The 21958-nt window shown below is 43.4% G+C and overlaps 2 protein-coding genes across 2 annotated transcripts in view; both read right to left on the bottom strand.

Annotated features, from left to right (window-relative positions):
• The window catches only part of LOC142209933 (uncharacterized), a 121920-nt gene extending 101109 nt beyond the window's left edge, over nt 1–20811 (bottom strand). The window contains 10 exon segments of the mRNA XM_075278971.1: nt 8132–8262; nt 8346–8469; nt 8551–8730; nt 8860–8973; nt 8976–9011; nt 18152–18243; nt 18327–18450; nt 18532–18711; nt 19827–19978; nt 20755–20811. Of these exon segments, the coding sequence (XP_075135072.1) occupies nt 8132–8262; nt 8346–8469; nt 8551–8730; nt 8860–8973; nt 8976–9011; nt 18152–18243; nt 18327–18450; nt 18532–18711; nt 19827–19904 (1059 nt within the window). The 5' untranslated portion in view covers nt 19905–19978; nt 20755–20811.
• Nucleotides 4438–7987, bottom strand: LOC142210368 (uncharacterized). Its single transcript, XM_075279473.1, has 2 exons — nt 7914–7987; nt 4438–5557 (listed from the first exon to the last, which is right to left on the bottom strand). Exons 1-2 carry the CDS (start codon nt 7930–7932, stop codon nt 4500–4502), a joined length of 1077 nt encoding a protein of 358 aa, XP_075135574.1. The 5' UTR covers nt 7933–7987; the 3' UTR covers nt 4438–4499.
• Nucleotides 20812–21958: the final 1147 nt, after the last annotated feature.

Here is a 21958-nt window from a genome sequence, read left to right as displayed (position 1 = left end):
GCTATAAATTTTGCTCTCTTCACCATGTGGCTTAAAATCTTGATAAACTTATTCCCTGGGTCAGTAAGATTAAATTGATACCGCAATTTTTCCCGCAGGCGTTTCTGGACCGTGGGGCCCCGGCCTAAAGTACCTGCCTCTAGATATCTCTCTTCTAGCTCATTTACAGTTCATTCCCTGTTGTTAGGCAAGATTTGGACATGGATACTTATCTAATGTGAGTGAAGGGTGGGCTGGTCTCTTCATACAGTGAATGCAGATGGGAGAAGTTGTTTTCCTCACAGCTTGCACACAAACGTCTGTGAACTGCTTGCTCTATGCAAAGGACTAAACATTCTGCAAATCTCACAGCTTACATTGTAAGAAAATTCTCCTGTATGCTTGTGTGGTTACTAGAGATGAGCGAGTAGTATTCAATCGAATACCTCCCCGCCATAGGTGTGCGTGTAAGCGGCCGAACACCAAGGGGTTAAACGCATGGAATATTCTAGTCATTACAGGTGGGATATTATTCACAGAAAGCAGCAGCTTTACTGACTGTGCTCATAGATGTCTTACCCTATGTTTTACCTACATGAGCCCTGCGGACTCCCCCGTACAGAATACCAACAAAGATGTGAACGAGGCCTAAAGCCTTCTCCACAAGATTTGACAGGTGGTCTTTGATTTGGATCTGATGGTATGCTGTGGCGTTGTATTATGCAAAAAAAGCCAATGAAAGATATAGAGTCAAAGCCAGGAGTGGATGGAGCAGAAGGTAGACATATAACAACTTCCTATATATTTCACATTCCTTTTGTAGCCATTCTTGGCTTTGGCTTAAAAAAAACAGCAGCAAAATCTGCAACAAAAAAAGCTGCTTTTCTGCAACGTGGGGCCTGAGTGCAATCTCACATATAGATGTATCAAAGTTTAAGGTGTTCTGAGACCATTACTTATTCATTTCCCTACTCAGGATAAGGGTCCATTCACACAGAGTTTTTTGGCGAGGATTTGGTGCTGAAAATCCACGTGGAAAAAAGCCTCCCATTGACTTCAATGGGTTCCTTTTTCCGCTAAAGTCAATGGGAGGCTTTTTTTCCACCTGGATTTTTAGCGCCAAAATCCTCGTAAAAAAAACTCTGTGTGAATGGTCCCTTAGACTTCAGATCTACAAAGAGACTACTTTGGCAGTCAATTTTGAGATTAGGTTCACCCTACTGGCTACTTCCTATGCATTGTGCTGCTGTAAGGTATAGAAGAAACGTGTTAGATTAACAATGTAAACCTGTCCTCTTTAAGCTAGGTTAACACTTGTGACATGCTCTTAGTCATTTGTATCGGCCGTGGGATCCAAACGACAGAGAGCCCACTCGCTAAGACATCAGTTACCCACGAACACCCGCAGATCCCATAGACTATAATGGGGAGAAAAAAGTCCTATGTGCATGACTTTTCTCTTAATCAGTTAATGGAAGACTCGGCGATGGAGTCTCTTAGGCCTTGTTCACATCTGCGTCTGTAATCCATTCGGGGGAGTCCGCATGGGGACCCCCCTCCCCGAACGGACTACCAAACGCATTGGGAAGCGGTGTACAGTGAAAGCACACGGACCCCATAGACTATATAATGGGGTCCGAGTGCTTGCCGCACGAGTAATGCGGACAGGAAAGTAGATCGTGAAGTACTTTTCTGTTCGCATGTTCTGTGCGGAAAGCACATGGACCCCTTTATAGTCTACGGGGTCTGTGTGCTTTTACTGTACACCACTTGCCAATGCGTGGAGTAGACCGTTCGGGAGGGTCCCCATGCGAACGGATTGCAGATGAGAACGAGGCCTTACAGAGACTCTGACACAGATGTGAACAAAGCCTCAGTCTGATCAGCAGCACAAGGCTAGAATTTGTTATAAAAAAACACCTCTCTCCCGGCGGCACCGACCATCAAACCTTCGCATGTAGTAGATACAGTAGATTAATTTTGTAAGATCCTTTATTAGTGTAGTTTACAAATACACATATCAGGCCCTTTCCCAGGTCAATGCACAAATTTATTTCAAATACACAAAGGGGGCAGAGATTGTCACACCCTATATAGTGTGAAAGTGTTCCTAAAAATTTCACCTGTCTCATCAGCTCGCTGGCATAGAATTACCATATATCGTGCTGTTGACAGGGCTATGGGAACACAGATTTACATTCTAAATTCAACACAATCTTTTTTTATTGAAAAGTATGAAACTGTTGCAAATATGTCCAGTAAAGATACCGTATATAAGAATACATGTAGATGTAATAAATGACAAAGGCAGTACCCAATACCTGAGCTAAAAGAACAAAAATAATAGAACCCGTGGACTGAACATAACATGACAAATCACGTCTCACATTATACAATATTCATGTTGTATTCGCCTGGGCCATACGGTGATATCGGACTACTGTAATGAGCAGAGGATAAAGAGGACAACAGTGAGTTATCCATCCTTATGTATCTTGGAAGAATGGGATTATACAAAGACTGGGCTATACATACTGCAGTGATAAATGTCCAATCTACATTTCGGCTACCTCTGCACCAAGATTAGTTTCTCTTTTTCAAAAAAATTCATATGAAATAGGATTGCAATAACACACAATGTATGGCAAATATAGAACTGCCCTTCTCTATATATATACACTACTACATGTAATAATTCTATAGGCTGTCATGTTACTTCAAGTGTATGCTGACTAATATACCCCCTGAAGTGGAGTGGGGGAGGGCAGTAAATAGAAGGGTTAGTGGGAAGCATATCAAGTTATCTGAATTATGTCCCTGGTGCTGTCCCCACTATTCCCATAAGGCCCTTTGTTGATAACCATGGTGTGGGTCAATGTGCTATCCGTGTATTTCACGGATAACACACTGACCCATTTTTGTATGAGTCTGTACACACGACCATAATTTTCATGGTCCCATGTGCGGGCCGATAGTCCTGGCCACATCAGATAGGACAGCTCCTATTCTTGCCCTATTTTGCAACCCATGCTTTCGTGGCTCTTATTCATGTAATAAAAGGAACTGCGAAAGCAAGGCCCCAAGGCCCGTGCACGGGCGACACCGGTGGACTTCCTCGTGTCCCCCGTCTGCAGTCCATGCCTCTAATTTATGTTAGGTTGGTTGCAGCATGATCATTTGGAACCGGCCTGACAGCCAGGAGCCTTGTAGCAGGGCAGGCGTTAAAGGGATCCTATCATTAGAATCCCTTTTTTTCTAACTAACACGTCGAAATAGCGTTAAGAAAGGCTATTCTTCTCCTACATTTAGATGTCTTCTCTGCGCCGCCGTTCGGTAGATATTTCGTTTTCTGTCTTTATGAAAATGAGTTATCTCGCAGCACTGGTGGCGTCCCCAATGCTGCAAGAGAACGCTATCCAGCGCCGCTTCCATCTTCTTCAGAAACCGGCCTCTACGCATCGTCTTCCGGCCTGACTTTCAATCTTCTATGCGTGCGCAGTCGGCTCTGCCAGTGGGCCTTGGCCAGCTATTTTTTGTAGCCGCTTACGCGAGCTCTTGTAGTAAGCGGCCACAAAAATATGGCCGCGCGTAGGTGTAGTCGGCTCTGCCCAAGGCCCGCTGGCAGAGCCGACTACGCATGCATAGAAGGTTGAAAGCCAGGCCGAAAGATGACCCGTAGAGACCGGTTCCTGAAGAAGATGGAGGTGGCGCTGGAGAGTTCTCTTGCAGCATTGGGGACACTCTCAGTGCTGTTTGATTGCTGAGGACCGCCGCCAGTGCTGTGACAGAATTAATTTGCATAAAGACGGAAAACAGAATATCTACCGAACGGCGGCGCAGAGAAGACATCTAACGGTAGGAGAAGAATAGCCTTTCTTAAGGCTATTCCTACATGTTAGTCAGAAAAAAGGATTCTAATGATAGGATCCCTTTAATAGTTATGTAGTTATACTAGCTAATGATCACAGTTTCAAGCTTCCTGGATAGGGGAGGGGCTAAAAAAAATTAAGTTTTTCTAAAAAAAATTTTTTTTTTAAACCTAAACTAAAAAACATTAAAAAAATCACAATCATCATTCCATTTTGCCTCCCAAATAAAATTGAATAAAGAGCGATCAAAAAGTTGTACATTCCCAAAATTAGTATAAAAAAATACACCTTGTACCACAAATAAGACAGCATACAAAAAAACAACATGTTAATATGGCAACTAAAATACATTTTTGCATTTTTCAAAGTTTTGGATTTTTTTGAAGGTATTAAAACATGATATAAACTATATAGATTTGGAATTGCTGTGATCATGCTGACACAAAGAATATAAGAAACTTCATTTTTACCGCTTCGTGAATGCCATATAAATTAAACCCATAAGAAGATGGCACAAAATAAATTCTGATATGTATCTGTAATGGAAAAAAAAAACTGAACTGAAAAATTGCTGTTGTGGAAAGGGGTTAATGAGTACTGACAATATTAACAAGTCAATTGGTGATTACAATAACTGATGGTCAGCATAAACTACATGGAAGAGTCGTCATGACTGTATGTATCTAAAATATACAAATTCTGGTCATGAAAATGGTTCTCCCCTGTGTGAATTCTCTGATGTCTAATAAGACCTGGTTTATCGTTATAATTTTTCCCACATTCTGAACATGAATATGGCTTCTCTCCTGTGTGAATTCTCTGATGTTTAACCAGATCTGATTTCTGATAAAAACATTTCCCACATTCTGAACATGAAAATGGTTTATCCCCTGTGTGACTTCTCTGATGTCTAACAAGCGCTGCTTTATTGCTATAACATTTCCCACATTCTGAACATAAATATGGTCTCTCCCCTGTGTGACTTCGTTCATGTGTAACAAGATTTGCTTTCTGATAAAAACATTTCCCACATTCTAAACATGAAAATGTTTTCTCCTCTGTGTGAATTCTCTGATGTTTTACAAGGGCTCGTTTATCGCTATAACATTTCCCACATTCTGAACATGAATAAGGCTTCTCTCCTGTGTGAATTCTCCAATGTGTTACAAGATCTGATTTCTGATAAAAACATTTGCCGCATTCTGAACATGAGAACGGCTTTTCACCTGTATGAACTCGCTGATGTCTCACAAGGGCTGATTTAAAGCTATAACATTTTCCACATTCTGAACATGAATATGGCCGCTCTCCTGTATGAATTCTCTCATGTGTAATAAGATTTGCTTTCTGATAAAAACATCTCCCACATTCTGAACATGAAAATGTTTTCCCCTCTGTGTGAATTCTCTGATGTTTAACAAGAGCTTTTTTACCGCAATAACTTTTACCACATTCTGAACATGAATATGGCTTCTCCATTTTGTGAACACTTAGATGTAGGACACCTGTTCTGTAGGAGTTCTCAGTCTGTGATGGATCAGAAGATAGGACCTGTATAGAAGGATCAGATGATAGATCTTTGCTGTAAAGGGCTGAGGATACATCTGGGACAATGGCATGTTCTTCATACGTATCTTGTGTGATACCACCATCATCTGCTTTATAACCTGAAGATATGAGATGTTCCTCTGAGCTCCTGATACAGTCATCTGCCAATAATTATACAGATTATTATTTTTGCATAACATAACCTTAAATTATATTGATATTTTACAATATTTATATATTTTAAATTTCCATACAAACTGTGGTAACAGAACAGATGATAATCTATCAGTAAATTAGGGAATGTAACATCTGAGCCCAAAATAAGACATTCAGATGCTTACAATTTTGTCAATGAAGACTAGAGATGAGCGAACAGTGTTCTATCGAACACATGTTCGATCGGATATCAGGGTGTTCGCCATGTTCGAATCGAATCGAACACCACGTGGTAAAGTGCGCCAAAATTCGATTTCCCTCCCACCTTCCCTGGCGCCTTTTTTGCACCAATAACAGCGCAGGGGAGGTGGGACAGGAACTACGACACCGGGGGCATTGAAAAAAATTGGAAAAAGTCATTGGCTGCCGAAATCAGGTGACCTCCATTTTAGACGAATAGTGGATTTCAAATCCGGGTCATATGAGAATGTGAACTTTGTGACTATGAGACAGGGATAGCTGTACAGGCAGGGATAGCTAGGGATAACCTTTATTTAGGGGGGAATGTTATTAAAAATAACTTTTTGGGGCTCTATCGGGTGTGTAATTGTGATTTTTGTGAGATAAACTTTTTCCCATAGGGATGCATTGGCCAGCGCTGATTGGCCGAATTCCGTACTCTGGCCAATCAGTGCTGGCCAATGCATTCTATTAGCTTGATGAAGCAGAGTGTGCACAAGGGTTCAAGCGCACCCTCGGCTCTGATGTAGCAGAGCCGAGGCTGCACAAGGGTTCAAGCGCACCCTCGGCTCTGATGTAGGAGAGCCGAGGGTGCACTTGAACCCTTGTGCACCCTCAGCTCTGCTACATCAGAGCCGAGGGTGCGCTTGAACCCTTGTGCACACTCTGCTTCATCAAGCTAATAGAATGCATTGGCCAGCGCTGATTGGCCAATGTATTCTATTAGCCTGATGAAGTAGAGCTGAATGTGTGTGCTAAGCACACACATTCAGCTCTACTTCATCGGGCTAATAGAATGCATTGGCCAGCGCTGATTGGCCAGAGTACGGAACTCGACCAATCAGCGCTGGCTCTGCTGGAGGAGGCGGAGTCTAAGACCGCTCCACACCAGTCTCCATTCAGGTCCGACCTTAGACTCCGCCTCCTCCGGCAGAGCCAGCGCTGATTGGCCGAAGGCTGGCCAATGTATTCCTATGCGAATGCAGACTTAGCAGTGCTGAGTCAGTTTTGCTCAACTACACATCTGATGCACACTCGGCACTGCTACATCAGATGTAGCAATCTGATGTAGCAGAGCCGAGGGTGCACTAGAACCCCTGTGCAAACTCAGTTCACGCTAATAGAATGCATTGGCCAGCGCTGATTGGCCAATGCATTCTATTAGCCCGATGAAGTAGAGCTGAATGTGTGTGCTAAGCACACACATTCAGCACTGCTTCATCACGCCAATACAATGCATTAGCCAGTGCTGATTGGCCAGAGTACGGAATTCGGCCAATCAGCGCTGGCTCTGCTGGAGGAGGCGGAGTCTAAGGTCGGACCTGAATGGAGACTGGTGTGGAGCGATCTTAGACTCCGCCTCCTCCAGCAGAGCCAGCGCTGATTGGTCGAGTTCCGTACTCTGGCCAATCAGCACTGGCCAATGCATTTCTATGGGGAAAAGTTAGCTTGCGAAAATCGCAAACTGACAGGGATTTCCATGAAATAAAGTGACTTTTATGCCCCCAGACATGCTTCCCCTGCTGTCCCAGTGTCATTCCAGGGTGTTGGTATCATTTCCTGGGGTGTCATAGTGGACTTGGTGACCCTCCAGACACGAATTTGGGTTTCCCCCTTAACGAGTTTATGTTCCCCATAGACTATAATGGGGTTCGAAACCCATTCGAACACTCGAACAGTGAGCGGCTGTTCGAATCGAATTTCGAACCTCGAACATTTTAGTGTTCGCTCATCTCTAATGAAGACCTTTGTCCACTCCCAAGAAACCATGGACACACATATTTATTGAGTTGCCCAAATCTGGGGGTAGGATACCATTTGGGTTGTTGTGGACAACGAATGCCACATTTTATTTCCTTAAATGGCTTACCCTGATAACAAACTGGCTGCTCAAAAGTGGTGGGACTTCATGGTACCCGAAAATATTCATCTGACATGTTCACACTTTCTAATTAGATTTTGAAAATTTAGCAAATTTAGGTATTGCCTTTAGTTTATCCAAAACCTTCTATCAACAAAGTAATAGCTAGGCTGAGAGAGTGAAATGAGCAATAAACATATATCTGCAGTGTTAGATCAAGTATAATAGGAACAGATCCCTACTTAGTGGTGACTACTTACCTGTAGGAATATCCTCCATACACTCCTCATCACCCCTCACATATGTCTCTGGAACAATAATAATGTTCAGATCTTCACCCGGATACAAAAGCTGTGAAACAAATATTGTAAAAGTCACCAGATGGATGGAGAAGTCACGTGGGATGTTTTATAGAAGAAAAGATCATTCATTATCATGGCCACCAAAAATGACAGCAGGAGGTATCTGACCAAATAGCTGCAAGTCTCCTGGATAAATCCACCATGTTGTCATCTACCTGATCATCCTGGAGGACATTTTCTTCCTTACAGTCCGGTGGTAGAAGAGGACTGGGACATCTCTCCGGTGATGTTCTCTTACTGGATGGAACTGGAGGAAACACATACAGGGACTGAATTCATTCTTTCCATACAGATAATGAGAGGCCGTGTGTATTTAGTCATGTCTATTACCTGCTGATGTGAGGGGCTGCTGATCCTCCATCATCACCTCCTTGTACACATCTTTGTGTCCTTCTAAATACTCCCACTCCTCCATGGAGAAATAGACAGTGACATCCTGACACCTTATAGGAACCTGACAACACAATGATACAGTCATCACCAGATCCCTTCATAGCGCTCCTGTATAATGTCCCAGCATTCCCAGCAGTGTCACCTCTCCAGTCAGCAGCTCAATCATCTTGTTGGTGAGTTCTAGGATCTTCTGTCCATTGATCTCCTCATGTATCAGGGAGTGAGGTGGAGGCTCCGGGATTGGGCTCAGGGTTCTCCCCCATCCTTCAGATACAGGAACCTGACAGCGCCCACTAGAGGTCTTCTTCACTACTGTGTAATCCTGTTTATGGAGAGACACATTAATAAATATCACTCCATCCATTCCCAGAGTCCCTCACCTCTCCAGTCATATCATCTGTTATTACTATAGATAAGAATGATGTAATGTGACATCATCAGAATCTCTCACCTCTCCAGTAAGCTGGTGCAGGATCTCTAGGGTGAGATTTATTATATGTTTTGCCATCGTGCCTTTGTGTCTCTCCATCTTTAAAAGGTCAAATAGGAAGTTTATCTTAGACGTCCAAAATGTCTACAGAGAGGATCCCGACTTGTAGGAACCTGAAAAAAAAGATTTTATTTACTGTCAGGGTTCACTGTACACCATTTTGATGTGGACCAAGCAGTGAAGAGGGATTTACAACACATTCAGCTTACATCTTTTTTTTTAAGAAGTGGACAATCCTATCACATGGCCATTGGACAGTTTACCCTATTGTGAGTTATAACTAGAGATGAGCGAACACTGTTCGGATCAGCCTTTCCGAACAACACGCTCCCATAGAAATGAATGGAAGCAGCTGGCATGTACACTTTGCCAGCGGCCGGTTGCTTAACCCCCCGCGTGCCGGCTACATCCATTCATTTCTATGGGAGCGTGCTGTTCGGAACGGTTGATCCGAACAGTGTTCGCTCATCTCTAGTTATAACAAGATGTCAGTCCAAGGTTCCCCTGTCTGCATTCTGCTCACTTTTACAATTCAACTGCTATTAGCAGACATTATACATTGTGTCCACTCATCTATAATATAACGTCTAATGTTGAAGCTATTAGTCATGTAAGACTGTCCTATAGGACACCAATACTGGAGTATTCACATCTCATACCTATTAACACATTAGATCCCACAATCCTATTTAACCCACTCCTAGCTTTGGCTAAAAAAAACCCCTCAAAATCTTCATAAAAGGAACAAAAAAAAAAAAAAAACCACAAAAAAATTTGCAAAAAAATCTCCCGGGTAGAACGACACAGACTACACAAGTAAAGTAGTTCTGTCCCTTAGAATGCGGCAATACAAAAACCCCACAATAGACTCTATAATCAAAGATGGAGGCGGTAAACTTCTTGATAATGAAGGGGTTAATGGTACATGTGGCCCAATAATCCTGACAGACAATGACGGTGACTGTACACATATATACACACACATACCTCCACCTGTACAGCTGTATACTAAATATATATTCGCTTTAGGGTTACAGGACCTGTGATGATGTCATGACCATGTGATCAGTCTCATATATGGGAGGAGTCAAGTGATCACATGGTGAGGTGTTACCGAGTTACGTGCTCAGTGTATACAGGACTCTGTTGTGGTCAGTGGTGGATGAGCTGAAGTGTACGTGTCAGGATCAGGATGTAGTTATTTTTGTTTGGTCAAGGCGGGAATATCGGGCCGTATTACAGAGCACTCCTCCCATTTATTTATGTGTTTTTTCACTCTTTTCTGTCACGTTTATCACTTAGATTGAAGGATACGGATGCCCTTTTGGGACCCTCCTGAGCTTCAGGTGCAGGAGTTGTGTGCCCGTGAGGTTCCCTGTGCCCTGGCCCACCTCTGCTTCTGTCGAGTTAGGCTCACCTAGTTGTAGGCACCTGGTAGTACACTGGGATGAGAATCCATGTGGAGGTTAGGAGAAAGTTGGGTCTAGCTTGTTTCAGCGTGGCGAAATTATAGTCTTCTTTTGGCTCGGAGGGTAGGGGTGGTCGGGGCCTCTTTTCTTATAAGAGAGGGCTTGCAATAGACCGCATTATTGTGCACTTTTTTAGTGTGGCACGTCATATGGGTAACAGAAGGCTCAATATTGGGCGTCAGGATGAGGATGTAATTATCGAGTGTATTATTATTACTATTTATTCCATTAATTTCATGGTGCTGTATATTTATTGAAGGGGTTTACATGGATAGTACAGATAACAAGTACAATAAACTCAAAACTAAGAAGATGACCACTTTAATACACGAAGTAAGGAGCACCCTGCCCACAGGCTTACAATCTATGTGGGAAGTTAGGTGGAGGGTAATAGTTACACGTATGGCAGTATAGTGATAGAAGGGTTACCCTGTGTTTTTACGCTATTATAAAGAGGTAGCTTTTACAAGGGGTTTGTTATCATGGAGAACGATGCACTTGAGAAATTTTGGAGGTGATTGTGTGAAGATCAAATCATAGCAGAGGAGATTAGGTGTGGGGAGGTAGCGGGAGATTAGGTCAGAGATGTATGGAGGGCACAAGTTGTGGACAGCTTTGTGCGTTGTAACATATCTATAATTGAATTTGGTGAGAGTAACCAGTGAGAGTGGAGAGGATGATGAATAACAAAGGAACTAACCAGGCAGCAGAGTTAAGGATGGATTTGAGGGGTGTAAGATATTTAGCTTGGACTCCACAGAGAAGGAAGTTGCAATAGTCTAGATGTGAGATGATAACGGCATTGACTAGAATTTTTGTAGGCTCTGGGGTGAGGAAGAAGTGGGTACAAGAGATGTTTTTGAGGTGTAGGTGGAAAGAAGTACTAAGAGTTTGGGTGATTGGCTTGAGAGAGAGAGAGCAGAATTCCGAGAAGTCAGAGACACCGGAATTGTGAGACTGGTGGAACCATCATCTGTGACTGATAGGTTGTGTAGGGGGGTTAAGTGAGAAAGGGGAAAGGTGATGAACTCAGTTTGACCAAGTTGAGTTTTTGGAAGCGGGAGGACAAGTGAGAGGTTACAGCTGATAGAGACTCTGTAACTCGGGGTATCAGAGGGGCGATGTCTGGGCCACATGAACACATTTGAGAGTGATCAACATAGCATTGATATGGAATTTTATAAGCTGTCCTAATTACAATGTGTAGATGAAGAGTAGAAGTCATACGACAGAGCCTGGTGGGACACCGACGGAGAAAGGGGGAGGTGTAGAGGTGGGGTGTGAGTGATAGACACTAAAAGTGCTATAGGTGAGTTATGAAGAGATCCAGGAGTTGGCAAATTCTGTGATACCAAGGGATGAGAGAGTGTCTAGCAGGAGGAAATGAACAAAGGAAAGATCAGGGAGGAGGAAAACAGAGTAGAATTATTTGCCTTTGGCTAAAAGTAGATCATTTGTGACTTTGGTGAGGGTGGCCTCCATGAAGTAATGGAACATTAAGCTAGATTGTAACTTTTCAAGCAGCAAGTTTAAGAAGATAGCTTGAGGTGGACATGTTTTGAGGCAAATGAGACGAATGAGATGAAACAGTAGTTTGACATAGAAGATGGGTCAAGAGATGCTTTCTTAAGGTTATGGGTGATGGTTGCATGTTCTTTGCCCTACACACATCAAAGAGTCTTGATGCCTATAACCATGTTATTCATTTCAGTAGGCAATGACCACTACCAACTGGGAACTCCACAGTAGACCCTTCTCTGCTCCCCATTGAGTCATTGCTTTATTACTAAGTACTTGAGTGCTGAAATATTTTCCTAAGTGAGTGGGGTGAAACCCTATCAGAACCCCTTAGAACCAATAGGAGTGTTGTGAATTTCTCTACAAATTACTACCTATGGCAGTGGTACTACTACAAGCAGTTATACAGTTTCTACATGAACCAGTTGCTTTCTGATCCACAATGCGAACCTGATGCAGATGAACAAACAAAGCAGTGGCCCACCCTGCTCAGTTGTTGGCAGATGCCTAGAACCCTAATTCTATTGACTTCGGGGGCAGCAGTTTGGACCAGTAGCAGGAACTGTCCCACTATGTTGCAGGTGAAATATCTTGGTCCAACCTCCAGTATAATGTCAGAGGTTAATCAGCATGGCAACTGGCATCATCACACCAAAGTGGGTAAAGTTGTCGGGAAAAACTTACATTTGTGAAGATGAATCAGGCATGGATCCAGGAGGATTTCTACACACCTATGGCTGATGCCCCTATAGGTTCTGCCATTGCTGACAGTGAGGGTAGCCCTGGCTAATTATCACCAACCCAATGATGCACAGCCATGGTAATGAACAGAGTCTTAGGAAGTCCTCAGAGTACCATATAAAACTGTTTAAGGCAATTTTCTGTTCCTGTTCAGACCCCATTAGAACTTTTGGTCTCAACCAGCAGAAATCAAAACAAGATGAATTTTTAAGTCTTGACTCATCTGTAGTGAGCACCAAATAACTTGCTAAGGCAAGTAGAGAAGAATCTACTTCATAACTTTCTACATTCATCCAGGATCACATTTAGAGAAGTACTGACCTGTACTGATGTGAAAGTACTTTGGTTGTGATATAAAGCTCCTTTCCCCCTACGCCTAACAGCAGCACAACTGGGGTATTCCTCCCTCACAGGATGGGGAGCTCATCTGGGGGAGACCCCGGCGCAAGGTACATGGAACCATCTGGAGAGAATGCGCTCATCCAATTGGCGCAAGCTTACGGCAGTTCACCGAGCACTTCTGACATTTGCGCCTGTTCTGCGGGGGAAAGCAGTCAAGATACGGACGGACAACCTGACGGCAGTCCATTACATCAACAAGCAAGGGGGAACCAGGTCCCCCTCTCTTCTGCAGGTCACCAACTTGATCTTTGTCTGGGCAGAACAGAATCTTCTCCAGTTGTTGGCAGTACACATCTGAGGTTGTCTGAACATCCTGGCGGATCAACTCAGCAGAGGCTTGACAACCTCAGGAGAATGGTCTCTAAACCAAGACATCTTTCACCATCTCACCAGGATGTGGGGTCTCCCCGAGGTGAATCTGATGGCCACCCAATACAACGCCAAAGTAGAAAGGTTTTGCTCCCTGTACCAGGAAGACAACCCTTTGGCGGTGGAGCCCTGTCAATACCTTGGAGGTTCAAACTGGCATATGTTTTTCCTCCCATTCCGATGATTCTGAAGGTATTGCCGAAACTCAGGCAGGACCAGACCTCGGCAATAGTGATCATGCCGTTCTGGCCAAAAAGGGCATGGTTCACCGACCTCATCCTTATGAGTCGGGGGAACTACTGGAGGCTTCCAACAGTCCAAAACCTGGTAACTCTAAACAGCCGTCCGTGCCAGGGCCTGGACAAGTTCAACCTCACTGCCTGGAGGTTAACAATGCCATATGCGGAGAAGGAGGATTGTCCCAGGGAGTGGTAAGGACCCTAGCACATTTAAGAGCAGAATCAACTAATCAGAGCTACCAAAGGGCGTAGGGGGAATGAAAGATTATGAATGATAATCTGTTTTCCCTTAGCCCAAACAGCAGCACAAGGCTCCCTCCCTATGCTGTATTTTGTACTAGGTTGTATTACTTTGTATAATTTCTGTGAAATATACGTGGTACTTTATACTTGCTACTGACACAAGGGGGAGTTGGTCTTCCGGCCTCTTATAGAGGTCAAAAGCTGTTAGGTAATTAAAAATTCCACCTGTCCTAACAGCTCATAGGGGCAGGAATACCCCAGTTGTGCTGCTGCTTGGGCTAAGGGAAAACAGATTATCATTCATAATCTTTCAATCTAGCCCCAGTATCCGACTAAACCTGTGTTTCTGATGCCATCTCTATCTTCCACTGCTCACTCTTCTCCACTCCATAGATGTCTATAGACAAGTGATTCCAAAGACTTGTAGTCCGTTTAAAAACTGATCTATGGGCGAACTGCTTCGGCACAAGCAATGCTCAAGCCGAATTTCCCAAATTGTTTGGTTTTTAACAAAACCGAACAATTTGGGATACATCTAGGTAAAACTAAAATGGCTGCACTGCAGTAAATTACTATACTCTGGGGTCTTTTCACCCACTGCCAATTTGTTTTTTCCAACATTAGCTCAACATGTGTCCCAACCAGTACCAACCCTAACAGACCAACAAGTTCCACTAGTACCAGCAACAAGTCATGTCCTCCACCTCTGCATGATCCAACTTCCCTCACAGTCCAAATCCTGACATTTCTTATCAAGCTCATCAAACTTCAGAACAATACCTTAAGGAATATCCTAATTTGCATCAGCCACTTAAGTATTGTCCATTCTGGGAAAATAGAACCTCACAAGGGGTCAGGGAAGACGAAAAACCTACATTACTCCACATTTTGCCATCCAGATTTACCAGACATTTTTTATTCAGGCACTTTTATACAGCAAAAATTCAATAAAAGAGGTAATAGTGTAGTGTATATAACATCACCTTTTTTGTTTGGCAAAGAAAATAACAAGCCAAATTTTACAGAATCATGTTTATGCATCATAAATTCAAAAGTCAGACTAATCTAGAGTCAATATGTTCACTGGGGAGTATTTTTGTCTTTGGTAAGAGAAAAAACAGGCCACATTTTACGTAGCGCTTTCAGGGGAAAAAAGTTAAAGATGGAGTATATATCTTCACTGGGTTTTGGTGTTTGGAAAAGAAGACGATATCCAGATATGTACAAAAAGAATCCATGTGGTGGGACTAAATAAGCTGTTCTTGGAGTGCCCAAGATGTTCCTATCTCCCTAATTTGTCCCTATAAAATGGGCACCACCTCTTTGTTTTTTAATTATGAGTCATGAATGACCTTAGACCTAGGTTCCTCATGACTGGCTGTCCCTTACCACAGGGTAATATACGGAAGCCCTTCTGATCCCTGAGGTCAAGGCAGCTACCATTTCAGATGGCTCATGCAAATTCAGACTAGAACAAAGCTCAAGTTTTTGGAACGTTCGGGTCCAAATAGGTTCAGCCATTTATAGCGCTCACTAGCATTATCCACTTGGAGCAAATATTGTGACTGCATATGACAAATTATTGCCATGAAAATGGCTTCTCTACTGTGTGAATTTTTTTATGTCTAACAAGAGCTGGTCTATCGCTATAACATTTCCCACATTCTGAACATGAAAATGGTGTCTCCTTTGTGTGAATTCTCTGATGCTTAATAACATCTGATTTCTGATAAAAAGATTTCCCACATTCTGAGCACGAATATGGTTTCTCCCCTTTGTGAATTCTCTGATGTCTCACAAGAGCTGATTTATCATTATAACATTTCCCACATTCTGAACATGAATATGGCTTCTCGCCCGTGTGACTTCTTTGATGTATAGAAAGATCTGATTTTTTTCGAAAACTTTTCCCACATTCTGAACAAGAAAATGGCTTCTCCCCGGTGTGACGTCTCTCATGTTTAAGAAGATTTGATTTATCTGTAAAACGTTTTCCACACTCTGAACATGAATATGGCTTCACTCCTGTGTGAATTCTCTTATGTTTCACAAGATCTGATCTCTGGTTAAAACATTTCCCACATTCTGAACAGAAAAATGGCTTTTCCCCTGTGTGAATTCGTTGATGTGTAACCAGAATGGAATGAGCTTTAAAACATTTCCCACATTCAGAACAAGAATATGGCTTCTCTCCTGTGTGGACTCTCTGATGTATGACAAGATTTGATCGCGCTCTAAAACATTTCCCACATTCAGGACATGAAAATGGTTTAACCTCTGTGTGAGTTTTGTGGTGATCAAAAAGATGTTGAGTAAAACATTCTGAGGGAAAAAATGGTTGTTCCATATGAGTTCTTTGATGTATAACATTCCATCTGTGATTTTTATCTCTCTGTGACGGATCATAATAATATAGGACCTGTATAGAGGGATCAGATGATGGATCTTGGCTGTGAAGGGCTGAGGGTATATCTGGGATAATAACATGTTCTTCATATGTATCTTGTGCGATACCATCATCATCTGCTTTATAATCTGAAGATATGAGATGTTCCTCTGAGCTCCTGGTACAGTCATCTGCCAAGAAGAAAACTGATGTTACTATTTATGAATATTACAATTCTGAAATTATATTGACATTTTATATCATTTTTATATAAAATGCCCATACAGATTACAAGGCATGGAGCAAAACGTAATTAAGAAAATGGTGACAAAACAGGTGACAATGTAAAAGTAGACATCAGAGTGAGAAGAAGCAGATCCTGGTGTTCGGTGTTCTGTAGTGCAGCCAGTATCTTCATAGGGTCAGTTACAATAGTTGTGTCCAGTATTGAAAACAGTTACAGCTAAAAACTTTTATTTACTCATTTAAAATGGTGGAAACATATCCATGAATTTCTGCTTACGTGTTTCAAGGCCCTCGAGCCTCTTACTCATAGCCATATACATATGTATAAGACGAGTATTGAATGATCACCACTCACCTGGCCAATAACCTGTAGGAATGTCCTCCTTACTCTCCTCATCACCCCTCACAGATGTCTCCGGAAAATTAATATTGTTCAGATCTTCACCCGGATACAAAAGCTGTGAAACAAATATTGTAAAAGTCACCAGACGGATGGAGAAGTCAAGTGGGATGTTTTATAGGAGAAGAAAAGATCATTCATTATCATGACCACCAAAAGTGACAGCAGGAGTTATCTGACCAAATAGCTGCAGGTCTCCTGGGTATCGCAAGCGCCATATATCAACCAACCCGACCTCTGCAATTAACTTATATAGAGAAGTAGGAGTTGCAGTTTGGGGGATAGAGCCCGTGTGGAACTTATCTAAATGAGGAGAAAGGTATGAATTGAAATCCCCAATAAGAAGGACAGGAACCCCAGGAGCACCTGAGAGCAGTGGAAGTATGCGTTTAATAGCCAAACCTGAATAAGGCGGTGGTATATATAATGCTATAAGATGTAATGGCTGGGAATAGATTGTACAAATAATACTAACATATCTACCCCTCCTCATCCTCCACCACCTTCGTACACTGAAAGGGGATATTCTTGTGAACTAAGACACTAACCCCACGGGCATGAGCCGAGAACGTAGAATGGAATGAGTGTCCTATCCACACCCGGTGTATCAACCGTACAGAATCCTTCACCAAGTGAGTCTCAGAGAGACATACTATCGCCGGCTGGAACTGCTGGAGCCAGGAGAATATAGCACATCTCTTTGTGGCATCACCAAGGCCCCTCACATTCCAGGCCACTACATTAACAGCTGGAGCCATAGATATAGAAATGTAAGGATATGCAATAGGAACTCACCACCCCCACTATATCCTGACCCAAAAGAAGGCTTTAGCATAGTATAGATCAGAAACATGTCTCCAATAAAAAAAGAGCAGAAGGTATTACACAACAAAAACATTAACACAAAAAAAAGATTTAAACAGTCCTCTACAACTCCGAGGATAGGGGCGGATCCATGCCCCATAAAGTCCAAAGACACAGATCCGGATAAGGCACCACATAAGAGGGCAAACGCTCCCCCGGCCTACAAAAATCAACATAACAGGAGAGCGTCCCTGACCGAAGGCATCAGATTATAGAACATGAAGGCACATAGGCATGAAGCAATAATAAACTCAAATAAAAGAAAAAAACAGAATGCCATTTAGGGTGTTGTCCCACTAATCTGCAGGGCAATGGGAATTTCGAAGTTCATGTTAGCTGCAGGTCTCCTGGATAAATCCACCATGTTGTCATCTACCTGATCATCCTGGAGGACATTTTCTTCCTTACAGTCCTGTGGTAGAAGAGGACTGGGACATCTCTCCGGTGATGTTCTCTTACTGGATGGAACTGGAGGAAACACATACAGGGACTGAATTCATTCTTTCCATACAGATAATGAGAGGCCGTGTGTATTTAGTCATGTCTATTACCTGCTGATGTGAGGGGCTGCAGATCCTCCATCATCACCTCCTTGTACACATCTTTGTGTCCTTCTAAATACTCCCACTCCTCCATGGAGAAATAGACAGTGACATCCTGACACCTTATAGGAACCTGACAACACAATGATACAGTCATCACCAGATCCCTTCATAGCGCTCCTGTATAATGTCCCAGCATTCCCAGCAGTGTCACCTCTCCAGTCAGCAGCTCAATGATCTTGTTGGTGAGTTCTAGGATCTTCTGTCCATTGATCTCCTCATGTATCAGGGAGTGAGGTGGAGGCCCTGGGATTGGGCTCAGGGTTCTCCCCCATCCTTTACACACAGGAGCCTGACAGCGCCCACTAGAGGTCTTCTTCACTACTGTGTAGTCCTGTTTATGGAGAGACACATTAATAAATACATACCTCCCAACCGTCTCGATTTCCGCGGGACATTCACGATTCCGGTGACGTGTCCCCCGGTCCCAGAGGACGCAGATCTGAGTTGAACACATATGCGACTGAAGCAAGGAGCTGTCACAGTTCAGCTCCTTGCTTCGCCGCTGCACGCCGCCTACTGGCTGTGTAGACGCGATGTGATGATGTCACATCGTGTCTACAACTGTGCGCGTGAGAGAGAGAGCAGTGAGGGAACAAGGAGAAGGTAAGTGTAATGTGTACACAGAGGTGGAACGTGAAACTGGGGGCAGATGAAGGAGAGGACAGCATGACACTGGGGGCAGAAATGTGGGGACATGAATCTGGGGGCAGAGATGTGGAGACATGAATCTGGGGCAGAGATGGAGGGACATGAATCTGGGGGCAGAGATGTGGAGACATGAATCTGGGGGCAGAGATGGAGGGGACATGAATCTGGGGGCAGAGATGGAGGGGACATGAATCTGGGGGCAGAGATGGAGGGGACATGAATCTGGGGGCAGAGATGGAGGGGACATGAATCTGGGGGCAGAGATGGAGGGACATGAATCTGGGGGCAGAGATGGAGGGGGGACATGAATCTGTGGGCAGAGATGGGGGATATGAATCTGGGGACAGAGATGGAGGGACATGAATCTGGGCAGAGATGGGGGGACATGAATCTGGGGGCAGAGATGGGGGGACATGAATCTGGGGGCAGAGATGGAGGGGACATGAAACTGGGGGCAGAGATGGAGGGGTGCATGAAACTGGGGGCAGATAAAGGGTGTATATGAAACTGGGGCAGAGATGGAGGGGGGACATATAATTTACGGGTGACTGTAGGAGGATTATACTGTGTGCGGGCACATGAAAAATCAATGAGAATGGGCGGTCAACACAAAAGTGGGTGGGGCTAAATTTGCAGCGGCGCGCTAAGCACATTTTGTCCCTCTTTCGGTTCTTCAAAAGTTGGGAGGTATGTAAATATCACTCCATCCATTCCCAGAGTCCTTCACCTCTCCAGTCATATCATCTGTTATTACTATAGATAAGAATGATGTAATGTGATATCACCAGAATCTCTCACCTCTCCAGTAAGTTGGTGCAGGATTTCTAGGGTCAGATTTATTATACTTTTTGCCATTGGGCCTCTGTCTCTCTCCATCCTTTAAAGGTCAAATAGGAAGATTATCTTATATGTCCAAGACATCCACAGAGAGCATCTATTATTGTAGGAACCTGAATTAAAAAAAAAACAAACAAAAACAAAAAAAAAACAACTTTATTTACTCCCCTTTCATTACTGGTCCAAATTTCTTGGGCAGAAGACAGAAACCTGCAAAGCGGAGATCGGGCACAGGTATGAACCCGGCCTTAAACAGGTATACTGAGGAGAATAAAGGATTAGATAAGGCTGCATTCACAGCTGCGGAGTTGCAGTATCCACCAAAAATCTGTCTGTCTCCTGACAGACCCAAACAACAAAGAGGCAACACTATTGTGACGTACCATATGACATCGGGAGATCACATTGTAGCATACATACTCATTGGGTAAATAAGTAATGGTAAAAATAATCAAAATCAAAAATAGAAATATTATGAATAAATTGTAAAATTTACAACAGTAAAATATTTTTTTTCCCATAAACCTTATGCCCTAATGCCCTAGAAATACTAAATGGTATCACGTTGAAGACACACAATGCTTTTTTTATGCAGATTTTGCTATTTTTTTCTTGAGCCAAAGGCAGGAGTGGATTTAGCAGAAGGGCGAAGCAGAAATCCTTCCTTGAGATGACTTATTCTTCTGGAATCCGCTCCAGGCTTTGGCTCAAAACAAAGCAGTAAAAATCTGCATTAAAAAAAAGCAACAAAAACCCAACATGTATCCTCAGTCTCAAAAACAAACAAAAAAAACGCAACAAACATGGAAAGAAATATCATTCATAAGGCTACATAAGTCAATTTCGCCACTAATGAAGAGGTTAATAATAAGTGAGACTATACACTTACCTCCAGCTGTATACTGAATATATATATAGATTACTTGTTCTGGGGCTACAGGACCTGTGATGATGTCACTGTCATGTGATCAGGCACAGATATGGGAGGAGTCAGACTGTGCTACTAAAGGTGCTAAAGGACCTTTTGGTGATGTCATAACCAAGTAGGGGGAGGAGTCAAGTGATCACATGATGAGATGTGACAGGGTTATGAGCTCAGTGTGTACAGCGCTCATTAACGTGCAATTCCGACACCTTCGACACCTTTCTATCCTAGCCAGCGAAGGTAGTAGAAGATATGCGAGTCGTCTTCCCCACGCACACCAAGTTACTAACGCTGACATAAAAAGCCATCCATGGAATGGCAAGTGTCACCGCATACCCCGTTTGGTGATGCTGTCTGGTAGGGAGGAGGGGGGATTGGCGGTACCGCACGTATTGCATTATTATTGGGCTACTCACTTGCGCTGCCTACCATTTTGGACAGCCCCGCAGGCCTATACCAAATGGGTTGAGATAGAGAAACTCGGGTTGGCTCCGATGCATCCCAATGCGTTTCTGTGGTCCCGTTCCTCTCTCCTTCCGTACACTCCCCTTTTGGGTCCTATACGCTTCACAAGGGCCATTTGGATTACCTGCTCTAAAATCTTTCCCTGGCCTCTCAGTATTCGTCCATGATTTCCTTTTTGTACAATCGCCTCTTACCGGAGGGAGTTACGTCAGCTTCGGTGTAGGCTTGGCCTTTTCCGTGTCGCTGACTTAATACACCCGCTGACGTTGGTGCTTAGGCCCTTTGAGTATTTTGTGTCAGAACTACATCTACCCACCACTGAATGGTTGCATTACCAGCAGATTGTCCATTTTGTTTTTACCCAATTCGGCTCTCTGAAGGTGTCCCCACCGACTGTCTACTGCAGGCCTTATCTCTGGTATTTATGGTATCCTCTCCTCCTCTGGACGGCAGGACCCCATATCGCATAAATATATGGAGAGGTGGTCTGGGGCAGATCTCACCGAACCAATGGCAAATGATCTGGTCCCGTGCAGCTAAATCATTCACCTGTGTTAAGTTCCGGGAGACCCAGCTACTTATGCACTGGTACCATACCCCAGCCTTGCTCCACTCACTTAATCCTAACATCTCTTCCCAGGGTTGGTGTTGCCAGGCAGGAGTGGGTACCCTTTATCATATTTTTTGGGGACTGTCCAGGGAT

Source organism: Leptodactylus fuscus, chromosome 6 (genome assembly GCF_031893055.1).
Source record: "Leptodactylus fuscus isolate aLepFus1 chromosome 6, aLepFus1.hap2, whole genome shotgun sequence".
In the NCBI taxonomy this organism is placed as follows: domain Eukaryota; kingdom Metazoa; phylum Chordata; class Amphibia; order Anura; family Leptodactylidae; genus Leptodactylus; species Leptodactylus fuscus.
Note: the sequence above shows the minus strand (reverse complement) of the source record. Positions and strands in the feature narration are given on the sequence as shown.